The 17,934-nt window shown below is 48.4% G+C and overlaps 1 protein-coding gene across 2 annotated transcripts; it reads left to right on the top strand.

Annotated features, from left to right (window-relative positions):
- Window positions 1–23: 23 nt before the first annotated feature.
- ZNF668 (zinc finger protein 668) lies at window positions 24–8,331 on the top strand. 2 transcript variants are annotated; one of them, XM_004439457.3, is made up of 3 exons: window positions 24–178; window positions 5,674–6,342; window positions 6,901–8,331. In XM_004439457.3, the coding sequence occupies exons 2-3, from the start codon at window positions 5,696–5,698 to the stop codon at window positions 8,111–8,113; spliced, it is 1,860 nt and encodes a 619-aa protein (XP_004439514.1). In that variant the 5' UTR covers window positions 24–178; window positions 5,674–5,695; the 3' UTR covers window positions 8,114–8,331. The 2 variants fall into 2 exon arrangements, with proteins under 2 accessions (XP_004439514.1, XP_087273473.1); XM_087417347.1 differs by lacking the exon at window positions 24–178 and adding an exon at window positions 337–1,087.
- The last annotated feature ends 9,603 nt before the right edge of the window (window positions 8,332–17,934 follow it).

Genomic DNA, 17,934 nt, shown 5'->3' with positions numbered 1-17,934 from the left:
CTTTGCCTTCCTCCCTAGCCGGGAAAGCTCCCGTCCACTTCCGCTCGTAGGCCCCGCCTCCCCTCCTCCCCCTCCCCCCCGCTGGGTCCTAGCGCCTGCCCCTCCCTGGCCGCGTCCGGGGCTCCGTCGGCGAGAGGAGCTGCCGCTGACGCCACGGAGCCAGCCCAAGTCCGTTCAGGTAGGAGACGCCGGCGGGAAGCCGCGGGACCCCCGGGCGGCCCCAGCGCGGACGCAATCCGAGCGGGCCTCAGTTTCTCTGTGGGTGCCGAGGGCGGATGGGGTTGGCCTGGCGCTAGCAGCGCGGGCGGGGCGGGAGGAGTGCGGCCCCGAGAGGGCGCGGGCGGGCTCCGGGCCCAGTGGGTCCTAGAACCCGCCGGCTGTCCCTGCGGGTCGGCTGCTGCAGAGGCTCGGGCTCGGCCAGCGCGGCTGCCCGCTTTGCACGGTGCGGGCCCGGGGGGTCCTAAAGCCCGCCATGTTGCGGGCTTTTGTCCCAGGTGTGCGGCCCGCCTTGCGAGGTCCCCAATGCCTGCAGCCCCCTCCCCGGCCGAGGTGCTGGCCGCCGCTCGTGCGGTCCTAGAGAACGCCATCTTGCAGGCCTTTGTGCAGCGTCCGGCCTTCGGTCCATTCATTTGTTCATTCTCTTATTCTTCGTTCACTCCTTCTTGCCACGTTCTCGGAGGCCACGTTTTCCCAGGGCTTATTCTGAGACGAGTCAGCCCAGGGCCCTGCCTTGCGGGGCTGTCTGCCGGGGGGCGCCGACCCATAGACGGTTGCAGGAAGCGAAAAGCGCAGAGTTTCTGCAGCTCTCGGCCCCTCCTCAGTCCATCTGGTAGGCCCTGATGCCCTTCAAACTGCCACCTGCCTCAGAGACCCCATTTTACTGCTGAGAAAATTGAGGCCTAGAGCGCCTTGGCGCCCTTACCTCTACTGCCTGTTAACTGTACCTGAGGGCACTGGGGAAGCTGGTATTTGAAGGATGCAAGAGAAGTCAAGGGAAGGATGCAAGAGAAGTCAAGGGAGAAATCCATGGGAGAAGTCAAGCAAGGGCTCCTGACGCAGAGGGAACTGCATATGGAGATGCATTAAGGTGGGGAACTTTGAGAATGGTGAATTGTGCCTAGAGCTTAGGTCGTGGTCAGGAGGGGGACACTGCTACTGGAGCTGAGGCTGGAAAAGTAGGTTGGGATTAGGCTGTGAACTGACCACATTGGAGTTCTAGGGGATCAGTAGCTCTCATCTCTGCACGTTCAGTTTCCCATCTGCCTTCTCATCAGATCTCTCACAGCCTCTGAGGCCTATCCGTGACTACTTGTTTAGACACGGGGAGACTGAGGTGCAGAGAAGATAAAAAGTAGCTCCTTTTCACCTCATACCTGCTCGCAGGGTCCTAGCCTACGTTCTCTGGGAATGAAACCTCTGCATCCCTGGTGTTTAGAGCCTGTTCAGGCAGTGGGACTTCATCCCCCTCCTAAGCCAGTAGTGAAGCAGACAAGCCTCCCTCAAGAGAGCAGTGAACCCACTGTGGGGTACTGGGGCAATATTTGGACCTTGTGAACTTGAAAAGGCAGAGAAATTCGGTTAATAAATAGTTGGTGATGGACATTCTCACAAACACCTACTATGGAGGAGGCAGAGGCTAGAGACCTGGGTTCGAATTCTGTCTCAGAGGTTGATTCATTCAGTTTGTTCTGGGGCACCAATCAGTTCCAGATGTAGACTATACAGAATAATAAAGCTTCCTGGCTCTTTGCCAGCTGAGACATGCTGGAGACAGAGAATTAACAACCAAGCCATAAAACGTGTAAGTGCTACCAAAGCAAGAATCGGGACAGAGCACAAGTTTGGGAGACAGACCACCTGGCTTTGAATACAGCCTGTGACCATTACTAGTTACTTCATTTCTGTGTGCCTCAATATCCTTGTCTGTAAAATGGGGGACATAATACTGTTTAACTTAGTCTGTTCAGGCTACCATAACCAAAAAACAGACTGGGGGGCTTAAACAACAGAAATTTATTTCTCACAGTTCTGGAGGCTGGCAAGTCCAAGATCAAGGTCTGGCCGATTCAGTTCCTGGTGAGGACTCTCTTCCTGGCTTGTAGATGTGCACCTCTCTCTATGTCCTCATATGGCCTGTCCTCCGGCCATGTGCGCATTTGGTCCATAACAGACCCTAGGCAGTGGTGAGGCTTAGCCTGATTAGTACACATAAAATGCTTAGAATGATACCTGGCCCATGGTAAGCTTGCAATGAATGTTCTCCAGATGAGCACCATAAAGGAAACTAAAGAGGGAAGGTAGGGAGTGATTAGCAGAGGTGCAGATAGCATAAGAAAGGTGGTCAGGAGAGCCCTCTCTGAGGAGGTGACAGCAAGCTGAGACTCAAATGAAATCAGAGGTAGCTACACAAAGATCCTCCGGGAAATACTGGTTCTGGCAGAGGGAGCTACTAGTGCAAAGGCCCTGAGGTGGGAAGGCGTTTAGCTCTTTGAGGAATAAAAAGGGAGCCTGTGTGGGTGGAGCCTAGTGAGCCAGGGAAGAGGAGTGGCAGGTGAGGTAAGCAGGAGTGAGATAGTTCAGGGCCTTGCTGGCCACAGAAAAGATATTGGTCTTTGTCCTAGGGGCAGTGGAAAGTCTCATGATTTGGCTAATAAACCTTAAGTAAATGAAGACTGATAGAGAAAGAGCCCAGCTCAGGCGTTTGAGTCTGTGCTCCTTGACTAGCTGTGTGTCCTTGTGCAAGTTTTTTCCCTTATGGGGGCCTTAATCTCCATATCTGAAAAAGAGATGTAGTAAAAATGTCTCTCCTAGAAGCCTGTGAAGACCTAAGGATGTGTTTTTGGTTCTTAAGTGTTGAGTGTTGGTTGGAATGACCCAGAGAGTGTGTTTAAAGTACAGGTTTCTGAGTCCTACCCCGTGCTCCCTGGATGACTGTTCTCATGCAGGGGGTTCACAGACCTGACTTGGAGAAACATCACTCTAGGGAGGGGTGGGTGGAAGAGTCCTCAGTGAACAGTGAAGTGAGGAGCTAATGGGGCCATTGGAGACAGGGGCCTAGCCTACCTGGCCCTCGCTCTTCATGGAGCTGGGCGCCTGCCGGTACCAACCTGGCGCTTCCCTACCTTTTCCCCTGGGAAGTGCCTTAGGAGGAGAGATTTACCCCTCCAGCTATCTCCTTTCTGGTTCAGAGATAGGAAAGCCTGAGGCCCAGAGCTCACACCCCATGTGTCCAGCCCTCTGAGAGGGAAAAAGAAACATAAAGGATGCTGGCTCTGGTCTCAAGGCAGTTCTACAGGGATGAGAGAAGATGAACGTGCGACCTGAGCTCAGAGTTCTGGTCACTGTGGGGCTGGCCCAGGCAGCAGACAAGTCTAGGGGGCCCAGATGACTGAGCAAGGGCCCAGCAACTCAAGGCAAGTTAAACCCCTGGATTCAAGTCCCAACGGCGAATTAGAATTACTAGCTCTGCGACCGTGGGCTAGTCACTAAACCTCTTGGAACCTCAGTTCATTCATCTGTAAAATGAGGACAATAATCCCTATCTCAGGAAGCTATGAGAGAATTAAATATGGTAGCATGCTCAGCAAAATGTCTGGCTCTGAGAAGATTCCCAATAATTGAGGGCAGTAATTATTCTTATCTCATTCAATCTTCACCCAACCCTGTGAGGTAAGTACTGTTATTACCTCCATTTTTCAGATGAGAAAACAGGTCCCACGGCATGAAGTAAATTGCACAAGGTCACAGCTAGGAAGTGAGGGAGGCAAGACTCAAAGCCAAGCAGTTTGGCTTCAGAGATGGTGCACTTAACTACAGTACTATATTGTTTCTCTGGGCCTACATTCCTTATCTGTGAAAAGGGAATAATAATAGAACTTTTCTCGTGGTATTGACATGAAGTTTAAGTGAGTTAATACATGTAAAGCGCTTACGATACTGCCTGTTGTTTAGCAAGTGCTCAGTAAATGTGAGCTATCATTTTTATTAAAGAGAAACTGTATCAGTCAGACTGTCCAGAGATGGTCTGGAAGGGAGGTAGTGAGTGCCTCATCCAGAGATAGGGAGGGATCCCCTGGAAACTGTAGGGGGAAGTCAAGCCATGGGGAAGTCTGGACCTCAAGCCCTTTAACTCACCTTCCCGCCCCAGGATTTAGTGGGAAACCAGGCTAAGGATGGAACAGAGTTGTGTGGCATTGGGGCCAAAAACCAAAGGAGAGATGCAGGAAGAGCTTCCTGGGGGAAGTAAGGCTCAAAGGAAGGATTGGTGGGATTTGTAACAGCCAGGAAGGACCTGGGAACTTGTATGCTGTGATGGAAGCCATGGAAAGTTCTTGAGCAGGGGACAGAGCATCATATGGTACTTTAGGGAGAAGACTCCAGCTGCTGTGCAGACTAGATTATGTATGTAGGGGTGGGGGACTGAGGCAGAGCCACCAGGCAGAAGGGTGCTGACTCTAAAGATGCAGCCCTTGCCACTCACCCCAGGGGCTCCTGTGTTCTCCCTGGGTCATAACTTAAGCCACCAACCCCTGAGATGTACAGATAAGGAAAGGGGCCTAGAAGGGAGCACTAGAACTCAGGCCTCCTACCTCCCAGCCTGGCTTCTGGGCACACCTGGCTCCCCTCCCCTCCTATAGCAGTTATCCTTCCCTGCTACCTCATCCGCGCCCAGCAGCTGCTGCTGAGCACTCCTTAAGTGGATGTGCCATAATCCTCTTCCCTTCATCCCCCAGGGAGGATGAGCTGGTGTTAAGACTAATGCAGCCGATAATCCTATTTCCTCCCAGCCATGATCCCCAGGAGCAGCTGGGTGGAGGGTGTCTGGGCTCTGAACTGAGAAAGAAGAGGCCTTAGCTAGAGCTGCTGTCCCAGGAGGCCAGGCTAGATCAGATACATTGATTATGACTCAGAGGCTTCTAAGGGCTACCAGTGGCTCAAGCTGCCTTGAGAGTAACTAAGCTCCCCATTACCAGAGCTATGAGAGCAGGAGCCCAACAGCGATTCCAGAGCAGAGGGTGGGCCGGGATTCCTGGCTGGGGTGGAGTCCCTTACAGCTGTGCAAGGCCAGAATTTTGTGTGAACAGTTGCTGCCTCTAAAAGCTAACCAACCAGAGGGGAATAACAAAATACCTATGCTGGGGACTTATCACTTCCAGACAGACAGTGCCAATCACCGCATTTAGCCTATTGGTTCTGCCCTCTTCTGAACCTACCTCTGTCTTCCCTGGGCACTTGGAGATCTTCAGGCCAGACCCATATCTGCGTAGCCTCTGTGTCTTCAGTCTTGCACAGGCCTCTGCGTTCTGGCACAGGCCTTGTACTCTGAGCTTAAGAAGGAAGATGGTGAGATGGATGAAACCTGGGCCTTCTGGGAATGCCACAGGGTTTGGAAAAGCCCGAAGGGAAGTGCAGGTGAACATTTTGATGACCCCAGCCTCCTCTCTTAGCCCCTCTGAGGTCCAACTCCTTTCATCAATGAACAGACCAGAGAGGAAACTTGAGTGCAGAGTGTCAGACCCAGGAATGTTTGGAAGGAAGGATGTGGCTGTCCTGAGCGGGAAATGCAGATAAGATAGGGTTCCCTCCGAGGCCTCGCAAGGGCTTCGGTGAGGAGAGAGGCCTTGGAGAATGGCAAAAGGATGTCGCTTCTGTGTAACTTTGCTTCTCTCGCAGAGAAGCTCGGTCCATCGAGGCCATGGAAGTGGAGTCCGCGGAGGCCCGGTCCCCAGCCCCCGGCTACAAGCGCTCCGGCCGCCGCTACAAGTGCCTGTCCTGTACCAAGACGTTTCCAAATGCCCCCCGGGCAGCGCGCCATGCTGCTACACATGGGCCTGCAGACTGCGCAGAGGAAGTGGCCGAGGTGAAGCTGAAGCCAGAGACAGAACCCAAAGCGGAGGAGGCCGGTGGGGACAAGGTGTCAGGTACAGCGGCTAAGCCTCGGCCTTATGCATGCCCGCTGTGCCCCAAGGCCTACAAAACGGCGCCCGAGCTGCGCAGTCACGGGCGCAGCCACACGGGCGAGAAGCCCTTCCCTTGCCCCGAGTGCGGCCGCCGCTTCATGCAGCCCGTGTGCCTGCGAGTGCACCTAGCCTCGCACGCCGGCGAGCTGCCCTTCCGCTGTGCACACTGCCCCAAAGCCTACGGCGCGCTCTCCAAGCTCAAGATCCACCAGCGCGGTCACACCGGCGAGCGGCCCTATGCCTGCGCCGACTGCGGCAAGAGCTTCGCCGACCCTTCGGTGTTCCGCAAGCACCGGCGCACGCACGCCGGCCTGCGGCCCTACGGCTGCGAGCGCTGCGGCAAGGCCTACGCCGAGCTCAAGGACCTGCGCAACCACGAGCGGTGAGGGCTCGGTGCTGGTTCAGTGGGTGGGTAGAAGCGGGCCATTGGGGCAGAGGTGGGACCACAGCGGCTGCCTTGTGACCAATGGGGCCTGGGGTTGAGTCGCAAAGAGCGGAATGAGCCAATGGGAAGGTGAGTGGGGCGGAGCTGTAGGGAGGGGCTGAGCACGTGGGAGAAGTTGGTGCCAGGGGTTGGTCCGGAGCGGGCCAGCTGCCTTGTGATGGAGCCTGGAAGAGGGGACTGGGGTCTGATTGGCCTAGGTTCCTGGACAGCAGGAAAGGGAGCAGAGCTGGGGCCCCTCAAAGGGTCTCTGGTGGAGCCCAGGAGGTGTGAGTGGGGCCTGGGCTGTCGAGTTCTTTGGTGTGCAGAGAGGAGTCTTTTCTGGCATCTAGACACTCAGCCTGAAGGTTTTTTACTCTGGGGTGTAGCCCTGTGGCCCTTAGGGATTTGGGCCAAGGCCCCAGGGATGTTAGGGGCGCCTGAGTTGCAGTGCAGACTGGCAGCGGGGTCAGGTGATGTGCCTGCCACCTTCACGCCAGGTCCTCCACACTCCCACAGGTCCCACACCGGTGAGCGGCCCTTCCTCTGCTCAGAGTGCGGGAAGAGCTTCTCCCGCTCGTCCTCGCTCACGTGTCACCAGCGCATCCACGCGGCGCAGAAGCCCTACCGCTGCCCAGCCTGTGGCAAGGGCTTCACGCAGCTCAGCTCCTACCAGAGCCACGAGCGCACGCACTCCGGCGAGAAGCCCTTCCTGTGCCCGCGCTGTGGCCGCATGTTCTCCGACCCCTCGAGCTTCCGGCGCCACCAGCGGGCGCACGAGGGCGTGAAGCCTTACCGCTGCGAGAAGTGCGGCAAGGACTTCCGGCAGCCGGCGGACCTGGCCATGCACCGGCGGGTGCACACCGGCGACCGGCCGTTCAAGTGCCTGCAGTGTGACAAGACGTTCGTGGCGTCCTGGGACCTCAAGCGGCATGCGTTGGTGCACTCAGGCCAGCGGCCCTTCCGCTGTGAGGAGTGTGGGCGAGCCTTCGCTGAGAGAGCCAGTCTCACGAAACACAGCCGGGTGCACTCGGGGGAGCGCCCCTTCCACTGCAACGCTTGCGGAAAGTCCTTTGTGGTATCGTCAAGCCTGAGGAAGCATGAGCGGACCCATCGAAGCAGTGAGGCCGCAGGGGCTCCCCCGCAACAGGAGCTAGTAGTGGGGTTGGCACTGCCTGTGAGCATGGCAGGCGAGGGCTCAGCGGCCCCGGCAGCAGGTGCAGGGTTAGGGGACCCTCCAGCAGGGCTGCTAGGGCTACCCCCGGAATCCAGTGGTGTGATGGCCACCCAGTGGCAAGTGGTGGGCATGACAGTGGAGCATGTGGAGTGCCAAGATGCGGGGGTTGGGGAGGCTCCTGGTCCTTTGGGGGGGGCAGGCGAGGTGGGGGGTGAGGAGGTTGATGAGAAGCCACCACAGTTTGTGTGCCGGGAGTGCAAGGAGACGTTCTCCACGCTGACGTTGCTGCGACGGCACGAGCGCTCACACCCAGAGCTCCGGCCCTTTCCCTGCACCCAGTGCGGCAAGAGCTTCTCAGACCGGGCTGGGCTGCGCAAGCATAGCCGCACCCACAGCTCTGTGCGCCCCTACACCTGCCCCCACTGCCCCAAGGCCTTCTTGAGTGCCAGTGACCTGCGTAAGCACGAACGCACCCACCCTGTGCCCATTGGGACCCCCACACCCTTGGAGCCCCTTGTGGCTTTGCTAGGAATGCCTGAAGAGGGGCCAGCCTGAGGCCCATGCCCCCTTGCCACACTCCTAGGATCCCAGCCCCACAGGGTGCCTCCTAAACCTCCCTTTGCCCCAGCTCACTCTTTAGACTCCAGATCCCTGCCCCTCTGGCAGCTAACTCACCTTCCCAACAAAGAGAGCTGGGACAGTGGAGGCTGGCAGCAGCTGTTGAGAGACATGGTTCTCTTTGAGCAACACTCATTAAAGGATTCACTTTGACACTGGGCTGTCTTCTGTGTTCTGGTGGGGGTAAGGGAGTGGGAGTTTGGGCATCAGATAAGGTATAGTGGACACCACTGGACTGACAGATTAGAAACTTCAAGGGTCTTTGGGTGCATTGTTTCCCAAAGTATGTTTCAGAATGTTTTGTGACAAAAGGTTCCATGATCAAGTAAGTACAAGAAATTCCCTGTGCGCCTCTTGGGGGTTCTTGGGGATTGATCAGAAGTGTATTAAGGGGCCGGCCCGGTGGCGCAAGCGGTTAAGTGCGCGCGCTCCGCTGCGGAGGCCCGGGGTTCGCTGGTTCGGATCCCGGGCGCGCACCGACACACTGCTTGGCAAGCCATGCTGTGGCGGCGTCCCATATAAAGTGGAGGAAGATGGGCACAGATGTTAGCCCAGGGCTGTCTTCCTCAGCAAAAAAAGAGGAGGATTGGCGGATGTTAGCACAGGGCTGATCTCCTCACAAAAAAAAAAAAAAAAAAAAAGTGTATTAAAGTCATTGATAAGTTCTATGATGAATAAATCTACTTGGCTTTGTTTAGCCCATACTTATGTGACCATGGAAACATTTTACTGAGTAGTTCTACTTCTATCCATTTACAGATAATAAACTGAGGCTCCAAATTAGTATATTTCCTATATACTGCAATAACAAATTAGAAAATATACTTGGGGGGAAAATGGGTCCCATCCACAATAACAAAACCCATAAACTACAAAGGAATAAACCTCACAAGAAACATGCAAAACCTATATGAAGAAAATGATATCTCTGTCCTGAAGGATATAAGACCTAACTAAATGGAGACATGCCATGGACCTGAATGGAAAGACATTAAAAGATGTTGACTCTCTCCAGTTTAATCCTTAAATTCATTGCCATCCAAAAGGACTTTTTAACAGAACTCGAAAACCCGAAGTTCCCATGCAACACATTTTTAAAAACAGTGGAGGGTGATGTATTTTCATACTAGATAATCAAACACCAAAGCACTGAAGTAAAAACAGGGTATTATTGGCACAAGAAAGAGATTAACCGATGAAGTCAGGGAGAGGTTTGGAAACAGCCCTGACTGATTGTGGGAATTTAGTTTATGATAAATATGATTATTCAAACCAGTAGGAAAAGGGATAGGTTGTTAAATAACTTTACAGTTATACCCATACTCTGGAAGGCTACACAACTTAGAGTAATTTTTCAAAGATTTTATTTATTTATTTTTTCCCCCCAAAGCCCCAGTAGATAGTTGCATGTCATAGCTGCACATCCTTCTAGTTGCTGTATGTGGGACGCGGCCTCAGCATGGCCGGAGAAGCGGTGTGTCGGTGCGCGCCCGGGATCCGAACCCCGGCCGCCAGCAGCGGAGCGCACGCACTTAACCGCTAAGCCACGAGGCCGGCCCTAGAGTAATTTTTCAAAGACCAAAAATGGAAAAACAAAATGAGGCCCCACATTTACTGTAAATTGGTACAGCCTCTTGGGAAGATGATTTGATCATATTTATCAAAAAGTTAAATGCATGTACCCTATGACTCGGAAGTACACCTCAAAGAATTAATGCCACAGATTTCTTTTTCTACTTTCGTGGTGAAATTGCAGATAAAAGAATGTTCAGTGCAGCAAAATTTGTGATAACTAGGAATACTCTAAATGTCCATTAGCAAAGGACTAATTAAATAAGGCTAGCCACTATAAAATATATTTTGTAGATGTTTAAAAAAATGAGGCTTATCAATCTGTCGTTGAATGATATCCAAAAAATACCTTACGTGAAAAAAGTGCAAAGCCGTGTGGTTAGTATGCTCCCATTTGGGTCCAATTACACATAAGTGATCAAACTCCTATAGAACATTTCTAGAAGGATACTCAAGAACTGATTCTGAACTATAAATTCCAGCCACTAGGGCCTTCCCCATTTATAAGCTGAAACAGCCAAAGGTCAGAGTGAACCAGATCCTCCTTTCCACGCTACTATCATCTCTAGACTTGAGGGCCACCAAGTTGGCATCTCATGAAATGACTGCTGTGCAGCCCATCTCCAGGCCCACGTGCCAGTCATGGGGGACTCTGCAGCTGCTGGCCATAGCCCGGGACTGGTACACCAAGTAGCGCCAGGAACAGAAGTAGCGGGTATCCCCTTGATGTTCGCCTCATTCAGCATTGCCATGCCCAGGCCCTCAGACACTAGCTTTAGAAGGGGCCCTCATTCCTGTTTCCATTGGAGAACAAGGGGGGCCACATGGCAATAGCAGGGGTCAGGGTATCATGGCTGCAGGAAGAGGGCGCTGTTTGGCCAAGGACACTCACTGCCCATCCCCATACCCAGAGCAGGACAACCACTGACCCCAGGCCTCCTGCCTGTCCAGGCTGGGACCAAAGTCTGAAGGAAGGGGTCCAGGAAAGGAACTGACGGGACTAGGGGGGGTTGGAAGCAGGGAGACTTTTGTTACTACCGACTTGATTTGTGACCTTGAGCAAGATGATTATTCTTGGGGGTGAGGAGGCATCTTTTAAAAATTGGTACAAAGATACCATATACACTAATGAACAAATATCCCTGGGTATCCATCTACAATGAAGGATGAAGTGGGCCCCATGGATATTCAGAAGGGATCCACAACTCCTGCTCCCTTTCTGAGCCCAGGCAACCCACTCATCCCTTGGTTCCTCTTCTCTGACACCCCTGGCATCCCATACCCTAGTTCCTGCTCCCTGAGGATTCAAACGGGCTGACTTTTTAAAAATTAACAGCTTTATTAAAATATAATTCACATACCATACAATTAACCCATATCAAGTGTACAATTCAGTGTTTTTTAGTATATTCACAGGGTTATGGAACATCACAATCTAATTTTAGAATATTTCCTTCCCCCTAAAAGAAACTCCATACCCATCAACTGTCACTTCTCCACCTGAACTCCTTTCCCTCAGCCCTAGTCAGTCACTAATCTAATTTCTGTCTCTGTGGATTTGCCTCTTGTGGACATTTCATGTAAATGGAATCATACAATATGTAATCTTTTGTGACTGGCTTCTTTCACTTAGCATAATGTCTCAAGGTTCATCCATGTTGTAGCTTGATCAGTACTTCATTCTTTTTTATTGTCAAATAATATTACATTGTATAGATATACCCCTTTGTTTATCCATCCATCAGCTGATGGACATTTGGGTTTCTAATTTTTCATCTATTGTGAATAAGGCTGCTACGAACATTCATGTACAAGTTTTTGTGTGAACATATTTTTCAATTCTCTGTGTATATACCTAGGAGTGGAACTGCTGGGTCATATGGTACCTCTGTGTTTAACCATTTGAGGAACTGTCAGACTGTTTTCCAAAGTGGCTACACCATTTTACTTTCCTGCCAACAGAGTATGAATGTTCCAGTTTCTCCACATCTTCACCAACAGTTGTTATTGTCTGTCTTTTTTATTGTAGCCATCCTAGTAGGTGTGAATTTGTGGTGTTGATTTGCATTTCCCTGAATGCAAAATGATGTTGAGCGTCTTTTCAGGTGCTTATTGGCCGTTCGTATATGATCTCTGGATAAATGTCTATTCAAGTCCTTTGCCCATTTTTTAATTGGGTCATTTGACTTTGTTGTTGAGAGGTAAGAGTTCTTTATTTATTCTAGATACAAGTTCCTTATGATTTGCAAAAATTATCTCCTATTGTGTGGATGTCTTTTTACTTTTTTGATGGTGCCCTTTGAAGCACAAAAGTTTTTAATTTTGTTGATGTCCAAGTTACCTATTTTTTCTTTTATTGCTTGTGCTTTGAGAGCTGTATCTAAGAAACCATCTCTTAATCCAAGGTCATGAAGATTTATGCCCATGTTCTCATCTAAGAGTTTTATAAATGTTATAAAGTTTATAACTTAGTTATAAACTTACAACTTTAAAATTTATAGGTTGTTGATAAACTGTAAACGTTCTATAGCTAAAAGCTTTTACATTTAGGTCTTTGATCCATTTTGAGTTAATTTTTGTATATGGTTTGAGGTAGGGGTCCAACCTCATTCTTTTGCATGTGGGTATCCAATTGTCTCAGCATTTGTTGAAAAGACTATTCTTTCTCAATTGAATTGTTTTTCACACTCTTGTTGAAAATAAACTAAGTGTAGGGGCCAGCCTGGTGGCACAAGCGGTTAAGTGCACACGCTCTGCTGTGGCGGCCCGGGGTTCGCAGGTTCGGATCTCGGGCACGCACCAACGCACTGCTTGTCAAGCCATGCTGTGGCAGCGTCTCATATAAAGTAGAGGAAGATGGGCATGGATGTTAGCTCAGGGCCAATCTTCCTCAGCAAAAAAAAAAAAAAAGAAAAGAAAGAAAATTAACTGTAAATGTAAGAGTTTATTTCTGCACTTTCAATTTTATTCCATGGATATATCTCTTTCCTTATTCCAGTACCACTGTTTTGCTTATTGTAGCTTTGTAGTAAGTTTTAAAGTCAGGACCTGTTAGTCCTCCAACTTGTTCTTCTATTTCAAAATGATTTTTGTTTTTCTGGATCCATATGAATTTTAGGATTAGCTTGTCATTTTTGAAAAAAAAGTAAAAGAAGCTAGCTGGGATTTTGATGGAATGCATTGAATCTGTAGATCAATTTGTGGAGTATTGCCATTTTAACAATATTAAATTTTCTGACCCATGAACATAGTATGTTTTTAAGTTTACTTAGGTTTTTAATTTCTTTCAACAGTGTGTATACTTTTTAGTGTATAAATCTTACACTTTTTTTTTTTTTTTTTTTTGGTGAGGAAGATTCACCCTGATCTAACATCCGTTGCCAATCTTCCTGTTTTTTTGCTTGAGGAAGATTAGCCCTGAGCTAACATCTGTGCTAGTCTTCCTCTATTTTGTATGTGGGATGCCTCTACAGCATGGCTGATGAGTGGAGTAGGTCCACACCCAGGATCTGAACCCACAAACCTGGGCCACTGCAGCTGCGCACATGGAACTTTAACCACTTGGCAATGAGGTCGGCCCCTAAATCTTACAATTCTTTTGTTAAATTTGTATCTAAGTATTTTATTCCTTTTTTTACTATTATAAATGGAATTGTTTTCTTGGTTTCATTTTTTGGTTGTTCGTTGCTAATGACAAGAAACACAATAGATTTGTGTACATTATTCTTGTATTCTGAAACCTTGCTGAACTAGTTTACTAGCTCTAATAGTTTTTATGTGCAGATTCCTAAGGATTTTCTATATACAAGGTCACGTCATCTGTAAATAGAGATAGTTTACTTCTTCTTTTCCAATCTGGATGCCTTTTATTTCTTTTTCTTACCTAACTTCCCAGGCTAGAACTTTCAGTACAGTGTTAAATAGAAATGATGGGAAGAGACTTCCTGATCTCAGGGCGGAAACATCCAGTCTTTCACCATTTAATTATGATGTTAGCTGTGAATTTTTCATAGATGTCCTTTGATAATTAGCATGTTAAGGAAGTTCCCTTTTATTCCTAGTTTCTTAAGATTTTTTTTATTATCATGAAAGGGTGTTGGATTTTGTCAAATGTATTTTCTGTGTCTATTGAGATGATCATATGGTTTTTGTTCTATTAATATTCTGTATTACGTTAATTAATTATTTGATTTTCGGGTGTTAAACCAACTTTGCATTCCTGAGATAAATCCCACTTCGTCATGCTGTATAATTGTTTTCATATATTGCTGGATTTGGTTTGCTAGTATTTTGTTGAGGATTTTTACATCTATATTCATAAGAAATATTGATCTGTAGTTTTCTTTTCTTGTTATGTCTTTGTCCAGTTTTGTTATTTGGATAATGCCCAGATAGTCTGACTTCTGGCCCTCACTTTTCTTCTACCCTGACTTCCTTTACCTCCCTGGCTCTCTACCAGGACTCTCCCAGGGAGTGAATGCATCTTGGGAATATAAAATCATAGACTCTGCTGCTGGGGCAATAGCTAGCATCACCCCTTAGTCTATACTGTCAACTGCAGTTATCATCGCATCCCCAGCCAAATGGCTGGATAAATTGGGGCTCTTCACAGAATAATGCTCCAGGACCAGGGCTGAGGTAGAGGCAGGGACAGGCAGCAGGCTTTGTAGATGGGCTAGTCATTTGGGATTCAACCAAGGAAATTTGGAGACTTGTTCTCAATTACTTACAGAAATTCCCACCCCTGGAGCCTGCCTTCCTTTTAGTTCCTACCTCAGCTCTGACTTCATGTCTTACTTACTCTTTCCATTCAGCAGACTCCAGCTATGCTGGTCTTCTGTTTATTTGGTTTCTTTCTTCCCAGTCTTGAGGCCTTTGCATTTGCTCTTTCCTGAGGATGGAACCCACTGCCCTAGATTTGCCCGTTGATGCTCTTTCTCTTCATTCAAGTCTCAGCTCAAATCTTACTGTATTAAGTTTCTATTGCTGCATAATAAATGACCAAAAACTTAGCATCTTAAAAACAACACCCATTTTTTATCTCATAGTTCTGTAGGTCAGAAGTCCAGGCTGACTCAGCTGGGTCCTCTACTTAGGGTCTCACAAGGCTAAAGTCAAGGTCTTGGCCAGCCTGGTCTCTCATCTGAAGCCTGTGGCATAGAATCCATTTCCAGACTTATCCAGGTTATTAACAGAATTCAGTTCCATTTGGCTGTAGGACTGAGGTCCTCATTTCTTTGGGGCTGTCAGCCAGAGATTGTTCTCAGCTTCTAGAGGCTATCTACATTCCTTGGCTGGGGGACCCTCCATCTTCAAAGCCAGCAATGGTACATTGAGTCCTCCTGCTTCAAATTTCTCTGACTTCTCCTTCTGTCTTCCTCTTCTGTTGCTAGCTGGAGAAGGTTCTCTGCTTTTAAGAGCTCATGTGATTACATTGGGCCCACCTGAATAATTCAGATACTCTCCCTATTTTAAGGTCAACTGATTAGTAAACTTCATTACAACTGCGAAGTCCCCTTTGCCTTGTAAGGTATGGGCATGGATTCTTTGGGGACCATCTGCTTACCACAGTTCACCCTCTAGCCCTCAAAGATTTACTTCCTCCCAAGGCCCCTAAAAGTCTCATCCTATTACAGCATCAAGTCAGAGTCCAAAAAAGTGTCGTATAAATCTCATCAAATCAAAAGTCTCAAATCTCATTATCTAAATCAGATGCAGATGAGGCTCTAGGTATACTCTATCCTGGAGCACAATTCCTCCCATCTGTGGACCTGTGCAACTAAAGAAACAAGTCGTGTACTCCCTACATGCAATGGTGGACTATGCATAGGATAATAGACATTCTAGTTCTAAAAGGGGAGAAATAGAAGGTAAAAAGGAGTCACTGATCCCAAGCAATTTCAAAATCCAGCTGGGTAAATTCCCTTAGGTTTCCAGGCCTAGAAATAAGCCTCCATGGTTCTGTTCTGCCCTCTGAGCTCTCAGTTCCACCCTTTGGATTAGTCATCTTCCCTAAGAAGCCATTCCTGACTACCTGTTAGAACAGCCATCTCGGGCTGGCCCTGTGGCGTAGTGGTTAAGTGTGTGCGCTCCGCTGCTGGTGGCCCGGTCCGGATCCCGGCACGCACTAATGCACCGCTTCTCAGGCCATGCTGTGGCAACTCCCATATAAAGTGGAGGAAGATGAGCACAGATGTTAGCCCAGGGCCAGTCTTCCTCAGCAAAAAGAGGAGGATTGGCATGGATGTTAGCTCAGGGCTGATCTTCCTCACACACACAAAAAATAATAAATAAACAAAAGAACAGCCATCTCCAACCCCTTGTCATTTTTTGTCACATTACACTGCTTAATTTTTTTTTTTTTTTTTTTTTTTTTTTAAAGATTTTATTTATTCAGTTTTTTCCCCCCAAAGCCCCAGCAGATAGTTGTATGTCACAGGTTCACATCCTTCTAGTTGCTGTACGTGGGACTCGGCCTCACGTTGGACGGAGAAGTGGTGCCTCGGGGCGCTCCCGGGATCCGAACCCGGGCCGCCAGCATCAGAGCGCGCGCACTTAACCGCTAAGCCACGGAGCCGGCCCGACACTGCTTAATTTTTAAATAATACTTGTCATGGTTTTGGAATAACTTAGTTATTTCTTTACTCTTCCTCTCCACTAACATATAAACTCCATGAAAGCAGAGACCTTGTCTGTATTTTCACCTCTATTTCTCCAGCACCTCTAATGCCTGATACATAAGTCTTGCTCAATAAATATTTTATGAATAAATGAATGAATGAGTTAAATGTGAAATAGGGTGGTGTAGTAGGCTGAACAATATGTCCCCTAATATGTCCACATCCTAAATCCTGGAACTTGAGAATGTTACCTTATATGGCAAAAAAAGATTTTGCAGATGTGATTAAGTAAAGGATCATGAAATGGGAGATTATCTTGGAGTATCTGAGTGGGCCCAAGGTACTCACAAGGGTCCTTATAAGATGGAGATAGGATAGTCAGAGTCAGAGAAGAAGGTGATATGATGATGGAAGCAGAGATTGGAATGATGTGCTTTGAAATGGAGGATAGGGCCACTAGCCAAGGAATGCAGGCATCCATTAGAAGCTGAAAAAGGCAAGCAAATGGTTCCTCCAGAAAGAGCCAGCTCTGCCAACTCCTTGACTTTAGCACAGTAAAACTAATTTTGGATTTCTAACCTCTGGAACTGTAAAAGAATAAATGTGTGTTGTTTTAAGCCACTAAGTTTGTGGTAATTTGTGACAGCAGTAATAGGACACTAATACAATTGGGGTGGGTTAACACTCACAGTGTGCGGCTGCAACTGCTAGTGGTCCCTCAATATTCCCTCTTCCAGAGTGGGACTCCTTCCTGGGAATAGTTCCTTAGTTCCCCTAGAACTTTTTTCTGGGCAAAAACCTGCCAAGGGTAAAGATTATATTTCTCAGCATCCTTTTCAGCTAGATGTGGCCATGTGACTACATTCTGGCCCCTAGAATTAGAGAAATAATTATTTGTACAATTTCAGCAATTTAGGATAAAGGGAAAGACATCCCCTCCTTCACTTTTTTACTTCCCAAGGGCTAGACTGTGGAAGTGGTGGTGGACCATCTTGGACCACGTGGGTGAGGGCTATAACCCAGGGATGGAACAGCAACAAGATAAAATAATGACTTTTTTTTATAATTCATGGGTCCTGATGACTTCATGCAAAGACCCACCATACTAATTTGTATTTTTATATAAGAGAGAAATAAACTTCTACCTGGTTTAAGCCATGGTTAGTTTGGATCTCTGTTTCATGCAGCTGTACCCATACACAACCTGATACAGAATTTGTACTTACTATCCATTATGTTGGGGCTGCTCTGAAGGGTGGATATCCATGCAGTTAAGGTGAGTTTGGGTTTTACTTTCTCTCTCTCTTTTCCTTTTGGACAGTTCCTTTGTAATGGTGCCATTGTGGTCTTACGATGTATGTGAGATTGAAATTTACTAGGCACCAAGTTGATGCTAGAAGGTCTGGGGCCCCATGCCCCCAGATGTTTTTCTAGTTCACATGAGCAGCTACCACTAGTTGCCAAGAACCAGCAAGAATCAAGAAAGCTCACTGGATAGGACCTGAGAGTAAACATCTCAGAACAGGGGACAAAGACTCAGACCTCACAGCATCATGACAACTCATT

Source organism: Ceratotherium simum, chromosome 26 (assembly GCF_057802395.1).
Source record: "Ceratotherium simum simum isolate JZ-2026a chromosome 26, ASM5780239v1, whole genome shotgun sequence".
Taxonomy (NCBI): domain Eukaryota; kingdom Metazoa; phylum Chordata; class Mammalia; order Perissodactyla; family Rhinocerotidae; genus Ceratotherium; species Ceratotherium simum.
Note: the sequence above shows the minus strand (reverse complement) of the source record. Positions and strands in the feature narration are given on the sequence as shown.

What these genes read in the sequence shown, in the direction of transcription:
- ZNF668 (XM_004439457.3), top strand. Translation starts at nt 5,696, where the DNA reads ATGGAAGTGGAGTCCGCGGAGGCCCGGTCCCCAGCCCCCGGCTACAAG. An exon ending in GACCTGCGCAACCACGAGCG is followed by an intron (nt 6,343 to 6,900) that starts GTGAGGGCTCGG and finishes ACACTCCCACAG; the next exon opens with GTCCCACACCGGTGAGCGGC.